At 35.7% G+C, this 20280-nt stretch overlaps 1 protein-coding gene across 3 annotated transcripts in view; it reads left to right on the top strand.

Moving 5' to 3' along the window:
- LOC112054100 (echinoderm microtubule-associated protein-like CG42247) overlaps nt 1-20280 on the top strand; it is a 36360-nt gene continuing 16080 nt past the window's right edge. The window contains exons 1-2 of one of the 3 annotated variants that reach the window (XM_052881743.1): nt 1-313; nt 3465-3920. In XM_052881743.1, the coding sequence (XP_052737703.1) occupies nt 278-313; nt 3465-3920 (492 nt within the window). In that variant the 5' untranslated portion in view covers nt 1-277. Of the gene's footprint in view, nt 314-3381; nt 3921-16802; nt 17071-20280 lie in introns of those variants that run through there. The other 2 variants (XM_024093757.2, XM_052881744.1) reach the window with 2 other exon arrangements.

The raw sequence follows: 20280 nt of genomic DNA, 5'->3' as shown, positions 1-20280 counted from the left end.
TAGCCGGACGACTTCGCTCCTATTGCGAGGAAATCCTTTATTTCCCAACCACTCATATAAACCATTATAATACCACCAGTTATAATACCGAAATTATGTAAATGCATATAATAATGTAATCTTTATTAGAACTCGCCTTTATTGTTTGATCATTCTTTTTTGGCGGCAAATTTTTGCTACTCACGCTCGCATTTTACTCGAGTTCGGAATTTCGTAGTACATTTTATTGAGTGTTTCTTTGTGTTGTCGGTATTTTGAAGTGTTATTTGTTAGTTAAATGACTTCCGAGGAGTCGATGGCTGCAGCAGCAGTGGTGAGTGATTAATTGTGATTAATTTAATTTAGTGGAATATTATTTATTTATACAACTTTAGAAATACTTGAGTAGGTTACTTGACATTATTCTTAATTTAAATAAACAATGAATTTAAACAATAATGGAATTATTATTATTGAAAGAACTACGGACTGCAATAACTCTATTTTTTGTAGTATATTGTATCTTATCTAGATTATTTATGTAATGTTTTATGTAATTATGATTTTAGTACATACCTAATATGTGGCGCCTTTGCCTTTTATTATGTGAATATGAAAATACGAATAGGTAGGTAACTTTGTCCTTACACTCATAATGATTTATTTTTAATTAACACTGTTTCACTCTGTACACCGTACCTATAACGAGTACAACAAGACCGCATGCTTTAAAATCTGTTCAAACATTTAAAAGTTTTAGCGGAATAAACAAACCCACATACATTCAACACCTACCTACGAGTATATGTAACTTGAAAATAATACAATAGTAATCCTCTAATAATGTGCACCTAAATAAATCTTCTTTAAAATACGTAAATTTGTAATTTATTGATTAATTTGATATTTATTGACTTCAGTATGGCAATAATAAATCGTAAATTAATAATTAATTCTTTACGGTAGTAATAAAAAAAACAGGGGATTTATGATGTCTGACAAAAATTATTTCCATCCCCATAACAATGTTTGAGGTAAACTGTTACACAATCTCACTAATAGGTACACTTTTAAGATTATAATGAGGTAAAGTTTGTTGTGTTGGTACTCTTTTACTAAAACGATTTTAAAATTCTTTTATCACTAGAAAACCACGTTATTTGTGAGCGTCAGACGCTGTATATTGTCCACGTATTCCCACGGTAACGAGAACTACGCGGCGCTAAATACGTCGGCTAGTTTCAAATAAATATGTATTCTAACTCTAACGCACCCATTTAACTGCAACCCGGGGCAAGTGCCCTGGTTTACCCCCCCTAGATCCGGTCCTGATAAGAAATCGTAAATTACCATTACCATGACTCTAGTTCGGGTGATTCAAATACAATGATTCATGCAACATTAAAGAAAAAAAACAATTAATCTTAATAACTTGAAAACTGTAATTTGTGAACATTTCTTTATGGTAATAATAAATCATAAATTACCATCTTATCCAGGCCGGCAAAATACCTGTACCATGATCTATCACAACATATTAGTATATACTTCAAATCGGTAATTCATATAAAGATCGAATTATAATGGTTATTGGTTATAGCAAATCCGATTTTTGCATTTGACTTAAGTATAAACAAAACAAAAATGTTCATTATTATTTATCCATATGGATATAAATACAATTGAAAGGTATGTCTGCGATTGCAATATAACTGTTTTTACGAATACTTACAGTTATTTTTTATTAACATATTACTAAAACACAATCGAACTTTTTCCAATTTTTTGTCTGCCTAATCTTTAGAACGACTGAATCGATTCTTATGGGACTTTCACTGGAATATTGGAAGTTATTGAGGTAGGCCTCGTTTTTATTCTGAAAAATCTATAAGTCTCGTGGGGTATGTAAAAAAAAGAATTTAACGCGGACGAAAACGCAGGTGTCCGCTAATGTATAAATTAAACGTAAAATTACCACCACCATTTTTCAATTCAAGTGATTCGAATACCATGATTCATATACAACATGAAAATTAAAAAAAAAATGTAACTTACATAAACGTGAAACTTGGGTCGTGACTGGGCTCACTCAGTCACGCGCCAGGGACTCGTTACGCTTATCTAGAACATCTAAGATGAATAAAACTAAATATATAATGCTTATTATGACTCAAGGTGTAATATTTTAGTAAACCTAGACTTAACGCTACCGTTTTAGAATATTAACCATTGTATTCCCTTTTTGGAACTCATAAAGTATATAATTTCTGTCAAAAAACGTGTACAAATACACGACCTCTCTGGCGCTCTTGGTAAAACTAAATCCACCCTACCGACAAAGACGTACCGCCAATCGATTAAGCGTTCCGGTACGTTGTCGTGTAGAAACCGAAAGGAGTGTGGATTTTCATCCTCCTTCTAACAGATAAAAAGATAACCCGCTTCCGTCTTAAATTGCATCATCACTTACCATCAGGTGATATTGTAGTCAAGGGCTAACTTATAAAGAATAAAAAAAGTCCTGGGTTCAATTTTCGGACCTCGGACAAAATTAGTCTTATGTATTTTCTAGATAGGCTCAGGTTTGGTCTGGTGATATGCATCGGTGATGTCTAGCTACCTGCCTACCAACATGACGTACCGCCAAACTATTAGACGTAAACAAAGGTATAGGCAGGTATAATAAAAACTTGTACCTCTTTGAGTTGACCCGCTTCCTTCGACTGTATTGTCATTTCACAAAAGATGAGATTGCAGTGAACTTATAAATAAAAAGTCTAAAGTACAATTTTATTTACTGATGTAGACAATTTTAGTAAAAAATTTCATCTAGAAAGTATTAAATAAATATTATTATATTTTAGGTAGCCTACTTTGTTTTTATTGTTGCATTATTGTGATAATCCGGTTAATTAGTCAATTATGTTCACAAATTACATTCCCTAAATAAAATTTTAAAACACTTAAGTAAACTTTAATTTTTTCAATGTATATCTATAAAAATTAAGTATTGGCAATATCTATTATTGGTAGTTGTGAAAATGAAATAAATCAACATTTTTATTACAACAATTGCAATATAATGAAATAATAACATGATATTCACACCATAATTAATGAGCATCTTTTCAGTAAAATATCAAAAATAATTAAGTGATGTATTAAAAATATATAGGCAGATAAACATTCCAGTAATAATAGGTATTTTGTAACTTACCTCATTATTGTTTACGCATTGGATCTAGGCTACGGCTACATAATATCACGATTAATATCGTGTGAGCTCGTTAATAATCGAAAAGGCAATACATTTAATGGATGCCATGAATGAAAGCCATGCTATGCATCACATGCGTAGTTATCAGCTGATAAAACGAAGGGCCGCGGCGTCGGCACCCGCCCAGTCGGCGGCCGAGTGGTCAGCGGTCATGTCGCGTCGCGTGCTGACCAAGCGGCAACCGCGTCAACCTCGCCTCCGTCCACAGGTTACCGCAGAACCGGTCGCAGCGCCCGAGCCGCAACCCGACCCAGAACCGCAACCGCCGTCCGATGACGAGAAGTCCCCTGATTGGCGTCCATCGCGACCGCCGTCCCCGCCACAGCGTCCGGACGACGTTTCCGAGGGCTCGGAAACGACTCGTCCGAATTTACGACCCGATCGTCCGGAACCGGCGAGCCGCTACGCAAATTTGAACTATTGGAAAGCTAGAAGAGTAACCTTTTATAGAAATGGGGACCCTTTTCATCCAGGCGTCGAGTTTCGATTCAAGTTGGGTAGGGATTTGGTGTCCATGGATGCGCTACTCGATAGATTGTCCGAGAGGTTGGAACTGCCACGTGGTGCGAGATTCATCTTCGGGATGGATGGTGACAGAAAGTATAGACTTGAAGAGTTGGAGGACGGTGCTTCGTACGTTGTTTCGTCTTACAAGACTTTCAAGGTGAGTTTAGATATATTTTTACACATTAACTTATTTCAGAACAGACATTTAAATTATCTATGCATTTTACTTGTACCTTTTTTGTGTTTTGTACACGATAAATCTATAGTTATCTTTTCGATATTACTCCTTAAAGAAAGGGATAAATTCATGGTAGAATAATTTCGTACTTTGCAAAAAAAAATACATCGCCAATCAATGTTGTTGTTAGTTCAAAGAAGGTATATAACAAGGTTTAACGGCCTGTACACGCGTTCGAGTATATGGTGGAAGACAATTAAGGCCTTGTATATTTTATCATTAGGTAAAGTTCAGAAGTCAAAATGGTATTTTCATACAATATCATCATATTATGGAAACTTATGACTGCCTTTCAAAATAATTTTGACGATAATTTATCATATATCTAATAACTACTGAATAGTCTATGCTTAGTGATTACGCTTAAAATATTTATAAGCAATTATTGTGCAACATTATTCAAAACTGAAGTCGGTTAATTACTTCAGATTTAATCCTTTATTCTAATATTTAAAAGATATTTGATATTTAGCTCACATAGGTGGAATTATTATGTCTTAATTAACACAATTTAAACAAACATTATAAACAGTAATTATTTTATTCCGCTATTCTTTGTTAGTAGGCGTAATGTGAAGTTAACAATTGAACATTGTAGAGTCAACATTTGAAAATGCTTAAGTTTCAGAATGAAATGTAGGGGTTTTACCAAGTTTAGCTAGTATTCCCACTTGGATTTGTCGGTTATTTGCATATAATAAAAAGAAAAAAATTTTCTCTAAGATTATTCATTATTTATAATGAACTTGCTCAAGACACCAGCGTCTATTGAAAATTTACATTAAATATCTATCCGAATAATTAACATATGACCAACTTAAACATCTAGGTGACACACTTATTTGTAGTAAGAAAATGTAAGAATTAATTACTATAACTGTTGTAGTTAGAAACAATGTATTTTAATTTCGCTATTTTAATATGTGCCATGCGTGATCCATACCAAATGGGTTAAACGAATACATTTAGGTGGGTAATCGTTACGGTTTACTAAATCTACATATGAGTACATAACATGTAATTTTCTACCTTCATATCAAATGAAATCAAAATAATTAAAATCAAATCAAATTCATTTACTTATTTCAAGTAGGCTTAGTATACAAATCCTGTCATAACTTAATGCTAAGTATTGACACTACCACCGCTTCAGAAAGATGATTTTATAGAGAAGAGCCGGCAATAACTCAGTGGTTACTAATCAGACTAATTAAGACTTTCTACTGGTTACCGGTTAGCACCGGAATTTAGCTCTAAGTTCATCATCACCATCTCTTTGTTCTTATGCACAATATGTCGCAGTCTTCCAATCTATACTAATATTATAAGGCTGAAGAGTTTGTTTGTTTGTTTGTTTGAACGCGATCGCGCGTAATCTCACTAACTACTGGTCCGATTTGAACATTTTTTTCAGTTTTAGATAGCCCATTTATCGATGAAGGCTATTATAGGCTATATATTATATTATCCACGTATTCCTACGGGAATGGGACACACACACATGGTTCCACAGGGGTAAACCGCACGGCGTCAGCTAGTTACTTATACACACACACATTACAAAAGAAGAAAGAAATGCTTCTACGCATCCCGGTCGAAGACTGCATATACATCTGCACAATCTACAGCCGGGATTGAGTACAAAACCACTAAAACCCAGTGGATCTATCTGCATCCTATTTGGGATGTGAAAGGATGACGCGAAACGACAACAGAGCTTCATCTCTTTTGTCATTCCTTTGTCACACACCTCAACCATCTCTTACGTCACGTCGTTCTACTCTCAGCTCTGCAAGGGTCTGCCCCTCTAGCCAAGTGGCACGTCGATTCTCTATCTACTATCGCTAACGCTTCGAAAACTAGAAAGATGTATGGGAATGTATGTATGGGAATGACATTTTCTATCGACAAGTCACGTGATCAAGATCAATTTTATACATTTTTCTAGTTTTCGAAGCGTTAACGATCGTAGAAAGAGAATCGACGTGTCACTTTGCTAGGGAGGCTGGTGAGAAACACGTGCTAACATGGCTACTGCGTGTGTGAGCTGTCATCTGGCTTGAAAACAGTGTCTTTGGTTCGGCTATATTATACTCTATCGTGAGAGCCAGATAGGCTGAGAGACGGTGGAAAATTGGGATTAACATCAGCAGGGTTAGACTCGCCTATTGTATCCTTCCAATTTTTGCAATTATAACATTTTTGGCGAATTCAACTTAAGCCCACCAACCCATTTGAGCAGAGTGGTGGGTCTACGCTAAGTTGATGAGAGGACATGTCTCACCTAATAACATAAAATTCAAAACTTTGAAAACCCCCCCGAAGATCATGAAATTATTAATTACACTCTCGATCAAGTCATCAATATTCTCTTTCAGTGTGCTTGCATTTGAGACACCACTCGAGTATATTTGCCGATATTCGTTTAATCTTCCCCACTTTAACCCCACAGAACTTTTAAACGGCTCAACCGATTTTCATCAAACTTGTCAAAGAACACTCGCACGTAAAATACCTTTCACACGAAACAAACTAAATTAAAATCGCCTCATCCGTTCGGGAGCTTTGGTGCCATAAACAGACTGACAGACAAACAGACAGATACGCCAAACTTAAAACACCCCTCTTCTTGCTTGGGCCTTAAAAATAGGGAGGTCTTGCCCTGATAAATTATTGTGTACCTTAGAAGTTGTTACCATCGGTGGAGCTAAATATTTAGGCAACGTTCACTAACTCATAGAAATAATCCACGAGGCCACGTCCTTGTGATTTGGGTCATGGGATAACAACCACGCACCGTCGCAGACATTTGCATTTTGATTGCGTACCCAACTGCCGAAAGTTAGCTTACTTTTAACCGCTAACTTTATAACTCGCTAATTGTTAACGAATTACGGTCGAAAGTAATTTACTGGGCGACAGGAAATTGTGCAATTTATGCGCACACTTCGCTTGTTTGGTGGTTAATGGTTTTATATTAGAAGAAAAATTAGGACTCGTCTGAAATATACAACGATAAACTTTTTCAAAAGTTATTTTATTTGTTATAAAAGATAATAAATAATATGGGTAATTAATGATTACCCGTGATTTCATCCGCGTGAAATTCAGTATTTCACTAATTCCAAGGAAACCATATATTTTTACGGGATAAACCGTAACTTTTTTGTTAATTTAGAGTATGTTCTAACATTTTTCATTCTACATTTCAGCTAAAACAGTAAGAGTAACAAACATAGATACAAACTTGATAAGTGGGATAATTTCATTTCCTCGTAAATAATATTTTGATCTAAAATCCGGCATTAGAAATATCTCATCTGTTATTTATTAGGGATAAGATTTTTTTTTATTATTATTTTTTAGTGCCTAAGGACTTATAAAATAAAAAACGTGTCAGCCCCAACAAACACTAATTAACAATGACATTTAAAAAACAAAGTTGCTTAAATTAGAGCCGAGTATTAATCCTCGGTCCACCTAGTGGGGGGTCGACCAATATTGCGCTTTCCGGTGCGAGGTCGCCATTCATGCATTTTTTGACCCCAACGGCTCTTAGAACTGTGTGGCCTGCGCATTGCCACTTCAGCTTCGCGACTTATATTATATCCACTGGAATCAGTATTTTTTTCTGGATGAAAGGGACTCTCTGCACATTACATGACGGGTTAAATATTTAATCCGTTTAAGCATACTAAACAAACGAACAAATTCTTGAAAATTTAATCAGCTGTACTAGACTCTAATTTAAATTCAAACCTGCGAACAGTAGGCGATGATTGCGGCCTAGTCCGTCGGTGCTACAATTTTATATGCGACAGGAAATTATGAAAACAATTATGCGGACCTACGCTTGTTTTGTGGCGAAAGTTGATGGAAACCCGTGTAGAATTATTTACATTAGTACCTTTTCCGCCGGCCCTGTACTGACAAGGTCAAAGCACGTCAAGATAAACACTGCGGTCAAATGACCGGCTAAATTAGGGTTTCTGAAAATTGGCTAAAATAAATCACTTAACAGGATTTTACAGTCAGCAGTGTAGGTAAATAATTTTCATAGGAGTCAAATTCGAGAAATTTGATCTTCGCCTTGTGGGGCTACTTGGGCGGTTAAGGGTCTTAAGCCTTGAAATCTTGCAAAGCCACCAGTTCAAGTTCTAACCACAGTTGGACTGCTTACCTATGGAAAAGCATTGGCTGGCTGAAAAAAAAACTGTTTAAATATGCTTTCACAAATTGACATGTGTCAGCCTAACATTGGCCATCAGTTCATGTAGAAATTACCTGTATGGAGCAAGAGTCCTTATAACTTTTTTAAAGCAACTGTATACGAACATTAATCGGCCACTTGTATATACTAGTTCATAAAGTAGGGTCGCAACGAGTTTTAGTTTTACTTACTGTCTTGTTTTACTTTACCGACTTTAAAAGATAATGTGACGTGAACTGTATGTGCGTAATTGTATTTAAATGTTTTGATAATATAAAGTTCAGTAGTAATAAACTGGCAAAAACAAGTAAAATAAAAATAAGATATTAAGTTGAAATTGAATCCATATATTCAAGCCTACTGTCCCATGAAGTTGTGAAAACTCAAATTTCTAAGTTAATACGTAAAAATAGATACGTGCGTTTATAAGAGCAAAAACTGCATATTTCGACACTTTCAAGGGAATCAAGACTCATAGGATATTTATTAACAAGTAACATTGTTATACCACATGTCAAAAAAAGTAAAAAAAGTACATTTAAAAGGGGGTCTGAAATTCGGGAAAAGCCTGGCATAAACGCAATTCAATTCCTGTAGCATTATTCAGTAAAGATGCTCGGTATAACTCGCAAGTGCGAATTCGAGTTCCCCTCTGCCTTTCTCATTCTATAGTATCATGTTAGACAGAGAATAATAGAGGTGAATTGGAAACTAGTAGTAGCTATCTAACTAACTCGATGGGTGTGTCCGACTTGTTCGGTTTATTTTAGTATTAATACAGTATTAGTACAAATAATTGCTGATTCAACATTAATCTCTTACTGAATAAATGAAATTTGGCTTTGTGACTTTATACACGTGAGACTGTCCTGAGAATAAAGATTTATCGGTCACCCTACAATACAGCAAACTTGGCAACGACACTACGGCGGGGGCAATGCACCACCTTGCACTTAATATGCATCAAGGCAATTCCTAGTACATAGACTCGTACTTACAAGTAGATACTATTACTTCTTGTACCTACGTGCTACTTCTACACTTTCTTATTCAGCATGTTAGCCCTTGACTTCATGTCATAATCATGTTTGTTAAATTTGCCCTGTTAGTACAAATATGTGTAAGTTAAATCTTGGAAGCTAAATTAGAATTACATCCTGACTTTTGAAATAAAATTTGAGCGGAATGATGAAGCTGGTCTGATGATTGTGGTGAAAGATGGCCGTAGGAAAATCTTTTTGTTAGCTAATACTTTATTTTAATTAAGTTGCATTTTTTCTTGAAACTTGATACACCCTCTTCCGTAGATTGGGGTTACCTATTACGATACTAAGTATTTTTTTGTGTATTTAGTGGGTTAATAAGTTGGTCGGTTAAAAAACACACATTCCTCCATTTTTTTAATACTACTTCCTACGACACTCGCTATGTGTGTGTGTGTTTTATCAGCTTAGTATTATTACACTTCGTAGCTCTTAATACTCGTCCATAAATGCTGGTTGTGAACTTCGTACCTCGTCGTAGAGCTTCGTAGCTCGTCGTAGCAACGTGTGGTATCGTCACTTAATTTAAAATACAGTGTTTCCCTAAAATATATAATATACAACGAAATACTTTTTAATTTCCTGAAACCTTGCTTAGAAAACAGGAAGTTAAAAGTATATAAGCGCCTAACGTGTACTTGATCGATTTTTACGTAACAAGCTTCTTCATATTACTAAAACAAAAATGCGGCATCTTAACGATCAAAGTATTAGGTATATATTATAAAAGTTTCAAGGCATAAGTCAACAGGAGATGGGGTACCTAATATAGAATTCACACTTAGCTTGATTGATGGCAAATGATGCAGCATGTGTAACAACGTCATTATTATCTTCAACGGCCTCCGTGGCGCAATGGTATGCGCGGTAGATTTATATTATAGAGGTCCTGGGTTCGATCCCCGGCTGGGCTGATTGAGGTTTTCTTAATTGGTCCAGGTCTGGCTGGTGGGAGGCTTCGGCCGTGGCTAGCCCTACAAAGACGTACCGCATAGTGCATGCCTAAGTTAAAAACTTTTTGCACTCCACTGGGTGTGGAGTGCAAAAAGTTCCACTAGGTGTAGGGTAGGGGTAGAGTATTGTAGAGTAGGTATAAGGAAAAAGTGCACATAAGTCAAAGCAAAGCTTGACCAGCTCCCGAAGCCTGAAGGAATGACAGATCTTGATCACGTGACTTGTCGATAGCAAATGTCATTCCCATACATTTTTCTAGTTTTCGAAGCGTTAGCGATCGTAGATAGAGAATCGACGTGTTATTTGGCTACAGGGGCGGGTCCGCTAGTATTTTATGTAACTAGTACAATACATAGATCGAAATACAGATAAAAAACATAACCTTAAAACTTGGTACTGCCACTTTGTTTGCATAACAATATAATGCAAACAAAGTGGCATTACCAATTTGTACTCTCATGATATAAATGCAAACGTTATTTGTTTACCCAAGAACGGATTCATACAAAAGGCTATTCGTAAATTTCCGTGCCGTCGATAGTTTAACTTCACTTCCTTGCAATTTCGTATCACGTGCCGAGCTTAAACGCTATCGGACGCTTGACCTATATCCCTAATTTCGACAGCCCTCCAACAGTGTGGTCATGCGAAGAAAGCCCACCCTATGCATTTCCATCCATACTTAATCTATAATATAAAAAATAAATCGCAAAATGCGTTGGTAAGCGCATAACACAACAACGCCTGGAGCAATTTGGCCAATTCTTTTTTTAAATGTTCGTTCAAGTTCTGGGATGGTTTTTATGGCAAGAAAAATTCGAATTATTGCCGGAAAAACCATAAAAATAGCCCTTTTCTTTTGCCCATACAAATGTTTTCTAACTAAAACGTAGTCAATTTGAGCTTACTGTTATTGTATAAAGTTCATATTAATAATAATTAGAAAACGGGGTAGGGTAGGGGTAGGGTAGGGTAGGGGTACGGTAGGGTAGGGGTAGTTGAAAGTTTACATCGAGTTTCACGCGGAAGAAGTCACGGGCGTCCGCTAGTATTATAAATAAGAAAGTCTGTATGTAACGTTTTCAAGGCTATGCACTGAATAGATTTGGATAAAATTTGGAATAGAGATAAATTGGACTTTCGAAATTAAAACTTGCTTACTATTTCGAAAACATCCATGATTTTTGCGTTACATGTTTAAGACACAATTTCATGCAAACACAGCTAGATTTCTTGTAAAATTATTGCACTGCTATTCCTTATCCTTGCTAAGACTCAATTGACTGAAGTAAGAACTGACAGAAGTACTACGTTGTTAATCACACTGCGCACTCTGGATCTACCAAGTTAGCCAGGTAATACTCGTACCTTATGGAAATTGTACTTTTAAAATTATCAACAAAATATTTTCAGAATTTTTAAAAATTTAATTATTACTCCAATGACGCCAAAGCAAGAAACTAATACGGAATAAATGCTGAATTTCACAGGGTATTTTGTGACGGAACCTTAAAAGGCTATTTGTTTCGATGAATTCCTCTAATTCTCTCGAAAATAGGTAGCACAATAAAAAATATAGGAAATATTATAGATTCACACGCACATTTATACGTCATTAAGCCATTAATAGCTAAGCAGGTTTTGTCGTGATATTATAAATATAACCACATTTACTTCTACGATTATATCACTCAATACATAGACTTTATGTAAATTGTAACGTTTTCTTAGACTTCTGACGAACATTACATAACGGGCCGCGTACCTAAATAAGTATTTTGGTCCGTTACTTTTTAGCCGGTCCAATTATTTTAATTCGTTATGTTTAACATGTAAATCGTTCTTAATAGTTTTTACAACGTTCCGAATAACAATCATGTCTAGCAAATTACTGGGCAATTCAAACATTTGGATCAAGGTCCGCCGTTTGGTCCAACCTTCGCCTAATTTCATTTAATTTTGTAATGCGTAATCCTGCGCTTATCGAGTCGCGTGTCGCAAGCTTTGCTTAATATTCGTAGCACGTGAGACCACCATAAAGGGCTTTTAATTATGAACTCTCGATTTATATCGGTTTAGTGTTGTGCTGGTAGGGTTGCGTGGATTAGCCGAGAGTGACCTTGGTGAACCGACCGCCTTGTGCCAACGCCGTATTCAAATCTAAGCAGTCGTTGTAACCGAACCGTTCTAAGCGCAGAGCTTTTTTGTGCAACTTACAACTTTAAGCGTATGTCTTACGGTCTGTTTTTCTTTTTTGAACATTGGCGTTTACGGTCTTCTGTTAGTTGAAGTGAAGGTTTTGTTTTGTTGGTGCGGATTCATCAGCTGTTGTACTTGGGTCTAGTACCTTATATGGCGGCTCGAATACACGACGTATCTTTATAATCGGTTGCAATTGAATTTCCGATACTGAGCTTGCATGGTGATTGTGGTATAAGTGAATTCTGTAGATACAGTGATAGTTTTTTCGTTTGATACCATTCGTTTGGTAATAAAGTGTGCCTAATGTTTATTTATTATTGCTTTTAATATTATGTTTATAATTTGGTAAATTCCTAATTATTATTGGTTGATTGATTTTAAATAAATAGTTTAATTTAAAAAACGTAGGTATTTAAACTCGGAAAACAATTGACTTTTTATACGTTATAATCCTACAAAAGTTTTAGCATACGATGGGTATGACAGTTACCGATAATTACAGTGATTACAGTGGCCTAATTCACTATTTTGGTCTTTATTATCAACTTATTGAAGTGGACAACAAAGTGTCATCTACATACTATATGATATACACCGTATGTACCGGATAACATTTGTAATTTGTAATATAGTATGTGGATGATATTTTGACATTTGAGTTGTTTTTTATTTTGATGGGTTGATAATAAAAACCAAAAAAGGAAATAGGCCAGCTGGGGTATAAATAAATAAAAAAGTCATTTATTCTTAAATCTCTTGACGTTTCATTTTTGTTAGTATTGTTACATAGAAAAAATAATAATAAAATTTACAACAATGAAAGGCCCAGGGGTGCGAGAATTTAAAAAAGCGCGACTGGAATGTTTTAAACAAATAAATAATAATTAACGTTGTGTAACGATACTAAAGTGTTTTTCAGATAGCATGGGTACGGCGATAGTTGTCTTATGACGTTCATAATACGTACTATTATCGAGAAATGCTCCCAACATTCAAGAGCGAGACGATCTGTCTCCGTACCCTTGCTACTTGAAAAACACTATAGGTAGAAGTCTCCTGTGGGCCTATAAATAAGCCAACCTATGACGTCATGATCCAAAGCTACAAAACACAGGATAACCGAGGCAACCAAACTATGGTGACGCTACGAGAATTCTGTTGCAGAAATAAATGGCATTACCTCGGACTAGGTCTAGAACACATCCCTAGTACCTCCATAGGCAGAAAATTACTGAAAGTTAAGATCGATAAACATACACACACACTTAGATTATTAAACATACACACTTGTTATATAAAAAATGCTCATTCACTTTATTTCTTTATATTTCATATATAATTTTCATGTAGTTACGTGACTTGAGTAACGGTCGCGTGACACATTCGATATTTACCGTTGACAGCTCAGGAGGTGACGCCGGGGGATTGCTATAGGTATAGCCATAGAACAGAAAACGCTAAAAGCTAACGCGGGTAGCGATAAGTACTCGTTTATGAAAACACTTCTCTTACGTTAACATTTTCGCATGTGCGTGTAATTAACATTTTTGTTTAATAAAATAACTTGTCATAATATGTTTGCATACTAAATATAATAGGTGATGCCCGAACATGAGGAGCTACAGATTTAAGCAGATAAATCAAAACACTTCTCTTACGTTAACATTTTTGGATGTGCGTGTACATTTTTGTTTGTTAAAATAACTTGTCATAATATATTTGCATACTAAATATATAATAAGTGAATCCGGAATATGAGGAGCTACAGATTTAAGAAGATAAATCAAAACACTTCTCTTACGTTAACACTTTCGGATGTGTGTGTCTTTTACATTTTTGTTTATTAAAATAACTTGTAATAATATGTTTGCATACTAAATATATAATAGGCGATACCGGAATATGAGGAGCTACAGATTTAGCAGATAAATCAAAACACTTCTCTTACGTTAACATTTTCAGATATGCGTGTATTTAACATTTTTGTTTATTAAATAACTTAACTGTCATATGTTTGCTACTTTGTGTACCAAATATCAAGAAATTGGTTTAATTTTTATAAAGTAAAAAAAAATTATATGGAATATCTTAATAACATTCGGATCATATATTTTTTATTCGTTAATTATTTTACACAAAAAAGATAAATTCTGGGGACTAGGGATTATGTAATCCATAAGAATTTAAGAAACTGTAATCCCAGGAAACATTTATTGAATATTAATCTTAAATATCAAATCTTACATAACTGAAAAAAGTATATATTTCGACTGAATAGACTGCAGAATTCGCAATCTTTCCAATTCAAATTATAAAAACAATAATGGCGCGATCAAATGAGTTAATTAAAAACTTAACTGAGGAGCGCTACAGTAAGAAAATTTTAATCGCAACTGTAATAAACTCAATTTAAAAGAATTATTTGAATTCAGGTTAGATAATTATTTACAAACCAATCAATAGCTATGCTAATTACCAGTACATGAGTCAACAAAAACCTAGAACCGTATCTATCAATGTATATTTCATGTTACGTATTGATAAGTTAAACGTAGAAGTTAATCTCAAGGCTCGAGTGAACTCAAGGTGGAATATCAACTAATAACACGTGCCCAGCAATTTTCCGTTCAAATGTACTGTAGTATAACGTTTATATATACGTTTTATGCAAATGCTCGATGCAATGGATAGTCTGACGTCATCACATGGCACAAATGGACAAAACTGTATCGGAAATTCGGAAAAGTTGGCTATAAAATACGGGCGGTAAAGACTAAAGAGTTATGTATCGCATTCCATTCTTATACCTTTTGTTTTATTGATTTCTTTTTTTTAATCTGAATTTTTTGTCATCATCATCATCATTATCAGCCGACGGACGTCCACTGCTGGACACAGTTGCGTTCATAAACGCAATGCATACCCTGAGGATTCATTACGTACCTGTATTGGAGGTGTAATTATCCATTTTGTACAATTTGTACGTATAGAGCCTACCCTAGTTTAAAACCTTGTAAACACAGCACTGGCTCTCCGTTTTGTAAAGACTTACAAACACCACGCTCTCAAGGCGCAAGCATCCAGCGGCTCCCTATTACCTGCTTGATTATTATATTGTGTGCAAAAATGTGTCTTCTTTCTCTCCAGTCGGTTCCTCGACTGAGGAACGCGACCACCTTAGCGAGTCATCTTTCGATAAACAATGCTCCTCCATCGAATACGGTACCATTTTGATGGCACTGTAAAAGGCACATCTTTGAAAAGATCCGACCACCATCGGGTTAGAGGTTCTCGTGGCCATTTGCCTTTTTTTCTAAGTTGTCGTTACCACGGTGACGACAAGTCCAAAATAGCTGAGAGATTTTTTTTCTATTTGAAAAGAATAATTGCCATGATTTTTTTAATATGACAATCCCGTACCCTATTAGTCATGAAAACTGCTGGGAGTGGGTACGACAAAAATCCAGCGCGCGGGGAGCGAACAAACGACCTTTCGGTGTTGATTCTGGCACCTATTGACGCTTTTTATGTAGGTATACAATTTTTTCATAGCTATCTTGTATACCTTCGTCCGAAACCGGACGTGTTGCAAATACTAAATTATAAAGTATATTTTGAATATCAAGATGGTATTATGGTAATTTGTGAAATGGATAACATACACGAAAACTTAAAACGAAATAAAAATGTGTAAATGTTTTATCAGCAACAAGAACGGTAAACAAACAACAACAGATACGTATCGTAAATGTCACTCGCGTTCAGCACCTTTGCTGAAGTTCAAATGCCCAAGAAAAATTATGTTCAAGGTTTTTGTAATGACTCACGGTAAGGACGCAGGTCTCCTTTGTCCTAGGTCCGTTTATATCTAGGGTGCCACCGACACCGTAGATGTCTGCCATGCTACTTGTCTGTAGAGCGAACCTTTAGACGTGGATGTCTGCAATGCTACTTGTCTGTAGAACGGACCTTCAGACGTGGATGTCTGTCACGCTACTTGTCTGTGACGCAGTGTCTGTAGAACGGACCTTTAGACGTGAATTCTGAGCTTAGATTAATCATTTAAACTTCTCCAGTGTGGTAAGTTTCGTTTTCAACAAAATTATTGCAGATTTCCATACCTTGCGCTTTCCTTCAACAATTAATATGAAACACGATAGTTCTACAACTTAGGGACCAGACTCTAGACGTCATGGGTTTGAGCCCTGTGCGAAGGACTATTATTCAGAAGGCCGAGTTGTTTACTGTCGAAAGAGTTATTTTCATCGACAACAGTTTCTTTTTTGCTTTTAAAGGAGTTCTTTTTTGCTTTTAAACCAACGTTTTTTTTATGTTACTTAACTTTTCCTAATCAAACTAGATCTTATTGACTATTTAATAGAATATTAATTGAAGAACTATCATTGAAACTACATAAAATTTAACTTATGTGAAACATCTGACAAAATCCAAATTCTCAAATCAAGTCGTGATTTAAAATATATTCATCGAGACGTGATAGTGCAAGAGCAAGCGACTTCTAAACATAAAAGTGTACAAAGGAGCGAAAGTGTGGCGTCCGAGCCGATACCGCTGGCTGTATCCAGCTGACTCCATGGTGGACAGCGACGAGGAGCCTTTCACCATCATATCCCTGCCAGTCTACACGCCATTGCCGCCTGTAAGTAGTTATAAAATCAATTAATAAATGTAGTCCCTCCTGTAGATACTCTTGAGCTTAAAATCAATTGGTGAATGTTGAATGAACGAGTACCTAATAATCTAAGAGCATAGGATATCCAGAGCTTTGTAAAAGTAAAAAGTTTGTCGGTGGCAACTATAGAGTTAGGATATTTTTGGAAGATACCCAAAAATAGATAGTAGGTTTCAAGGGTCTAGACTCTCAAATAAATATTTCTGGACAGGACGTATGGACTATCATGAGAAATCATGACACGTAGCCTCATGGAAACTAGAGACCCTAATCTTTTCCGTTAAGTCTTCTTCGAATTGATTTACGAAGGATCTTAAAAAATCGATATCGAGGGATTGCCATGAGTGACTGGCAACCGGTGAAAAAGTTTCCCCTATGTTTCCCATATGTCGAGGAAAAACATACGCATTATAACTGTTGAGAATTTGTACCCTTGAAACCTGCTACCTTCCAACGGAACCAACTCCATAGTTGGGTATCGTACTTATGGTAAAAGCCCGTGATATACTTTCAGCTTGTATAAAATAAAGTCGATCTGACAGTCACTAGCTCCCAATCTATTAGCCGCCATAGAACTAAGAACCTCAAAGTTATCAATCTACCACGTAGAGGCTTTATGTAAAAAAGAAAATGTATATTTTATACATTAGCTAACGACCAAAGTATTTAACGTACCGTTAAGTAATGACCGAATCTTGTTGTGTGTTGTGTTCATATAATTATTTTCTTTATACATATTCAATGTTTTGCGTGTGCCGCATAATGTTCTAATAAATATTGCGTAAAGTTATTTCTATAATGAGGGTAGTGATAACAGACATATTGATAAATAAAAAATAAAAAGTAATGTATCCATTTACATTTTTAGGATTAAGTTAATAGTGACTTAAGTAACTTCGACAAAATTTCCGAATATTCGCTTTAAGCGATGGATCACAGCCCTCGAAAATCCTAAGCCCTAAACGAAACTTTTTGATATTAACTATATATTAGCGTTTAATCAATGCGTTAATGATAGTTATGAGGGTAGACACTGCCCGGAAATTTGATATTCTCTCGTCCATACGATCACGATCCATACAATGCAACTGAGATTTCTTTTGCATGGATTCAAGTTGTTTCCGAGATAAATCGTACAAACAAAATATGAAATCTTACCTCTTATCAACTCATATTCGGCTCACTGCTGAGCTCAAGTCTCCTCTCAGAATGATAAGGGTTAGGCCAATACTCCACCACGCCTGTATAAATGCGGATTGGCAGACTTCACACACGCAGAGAATTAAGAAAATTCTCTGGTATGCAGGTTTCCTTCACCGTTTAAGACACGTATAATAAAACGACTTATGTATAATAACACGTGACATTTAACTTTTTAAAATGCACACAACTGAAAAGTTGGAGATGCATGCCTCGGACCGGATTCGAACCCACACCCTCCGGAATCGGAGGCAGAGGTCATATCCACTGGGCTATCACGGCTCATATCTTATAATAGTAGTTTGGTAATATTCAAAGAAAAACAATAATTCATAGAGCAACAAATATCTAAAACATTTCCACTCGTACTAAACCCACAAAACACCGCAGTGTACTTGCTATGCAGCAATTTCTAACTTGACCTCGTCCGCGACATAACACTCTCTTCAATACGCCGAACAATATCCATTATAATTAACCCTATGGCTCGGAGAGAACCCTTTTCCTAAATCTTGCGCGGTCTAGAAGGCCACAGTGATTGTACTTTCTAATTACTTACACGCGTGTACATGCGATAAGAAGCGACCTTGGCTATCGGGCAAGTTGACCACCGTCAGGTAGCATCGGCCAAGGACGTCAGCATAATTCGACCGTTATCGCGAGGGTTTTGTTTACCATCGTCAGTGATTGCCCGTCGGTTGCCCCGGTCGGGCTTTGAGCAAGATATCGCGAATAAGAATTCGGTATTACTCTAAAAGTGCCGAAAATTTGATAATCATAGACAATATGGTGAGTTCTTTACATCTTATAATTTAACTTTATCGCTTTGTCTATGTTCTATGTTTTAGCTTAGTTAGGGGTCTTTACTTCTCAGGGTCTTCTTTTTATTAAAGTTTTTTTTAATTTCCGTTTGCAGATTTGAACTCTCGACTATTCGTCGGCCGTAGTTGGTAGAGTGTTTATCAATATTTTGAAGTAGTTCTAAACTGCAACGTTTTTAGTATCAAACGATTACTTGGAATATTTCTATGTTGCTGGCATTGCTGCGAAAAATCATCAATTAATCTATTGTGAGGTTCCTCACTCTGGAGCTCTGACCACCGGTTGCTTGGGCACTCAAATATCCCGCAGCCAGAGGTTTAAATTTTTCAAATAGTGTTTTTTTTTGATATTTTGTTAACATTGTTAAAAATTTAAAAAAGGACAATTAAATAGATGAGAGATAAAAAATGAATCTGTGTAGCGCTACGAATTTTTCGTAGCAGACGTAGCAAACGTAGTTACGTAGTATTGGCAATTATATGCTTGTCTAGTGTTTAGAAACGATTTTCTTATAGTTATTATACATAACCTAGTTTTAAAAAAGTTAGTTTTCAATTTCGACATACGTATTTTAAAATTAACTGTCAAAAATTATTTGAAATCTTGTTTTTTGTTTTACTATATAAAAATAAGTCGGGTTTTCATTCCTGACGCTATAACTCCAAAACGCACGAACCGATTTCCACGGTTTTGCATTCCTTGGAAAGATCTCGGGCTTCGTGAGGTTTATAGCAAAGAAATTTCAGGAAAAGGTAGGGGTAGGGTAGGGGTAGAGCTGGGTAGGGGTATTGAAAGTTTATATCGAGTTTCACGCGGACGAAGTCGCGGGCGTCCGCTAGTAGTAGTATAGTTAAGATTCCGCTTAACAAACAGGTGCAGAAATGGATCATAATTAAACAATCTATAAGTTATATAATCCTCTCTATTGTTCTATAATGCACAAACACATTTTTAACTGTGTAATAATATAATGATTAACAACATTTTATTTTCAAATTGTAATAGACAAAACCGTTTAATTCCCCGTCTACGTTTTACAATGGTTTTCTTGTATTTGAAAAAACATTGCAGTAAAACAGTAGCAGTTTCTTGAAATGAAAGTCATAAAATACTTAGTAGTTCGGAGCATAAGTATTGTTTTTATGAAATTCTCCA

Source organism: Bicyclus anynana, chromosome 5, assembly GCF_947172395.1.
Source record: "Bicyclus anynana chromosome 5, ilBicAnyn1.1, whole genome shotgun sequence".
In the NCBI taxonomy this organism is placed as follows: Eukaryota; Metazoa; Arthropoda; class Insecta; order Lepidoptera; family Nymphalidae; genus Bicyclus; species Bicyclus anynana.
The sequence above is the reverse complement of the archived record's forward strand: the minus strand, read 5'-3'. Positions and strand labels throughout refer to the sequence as shown.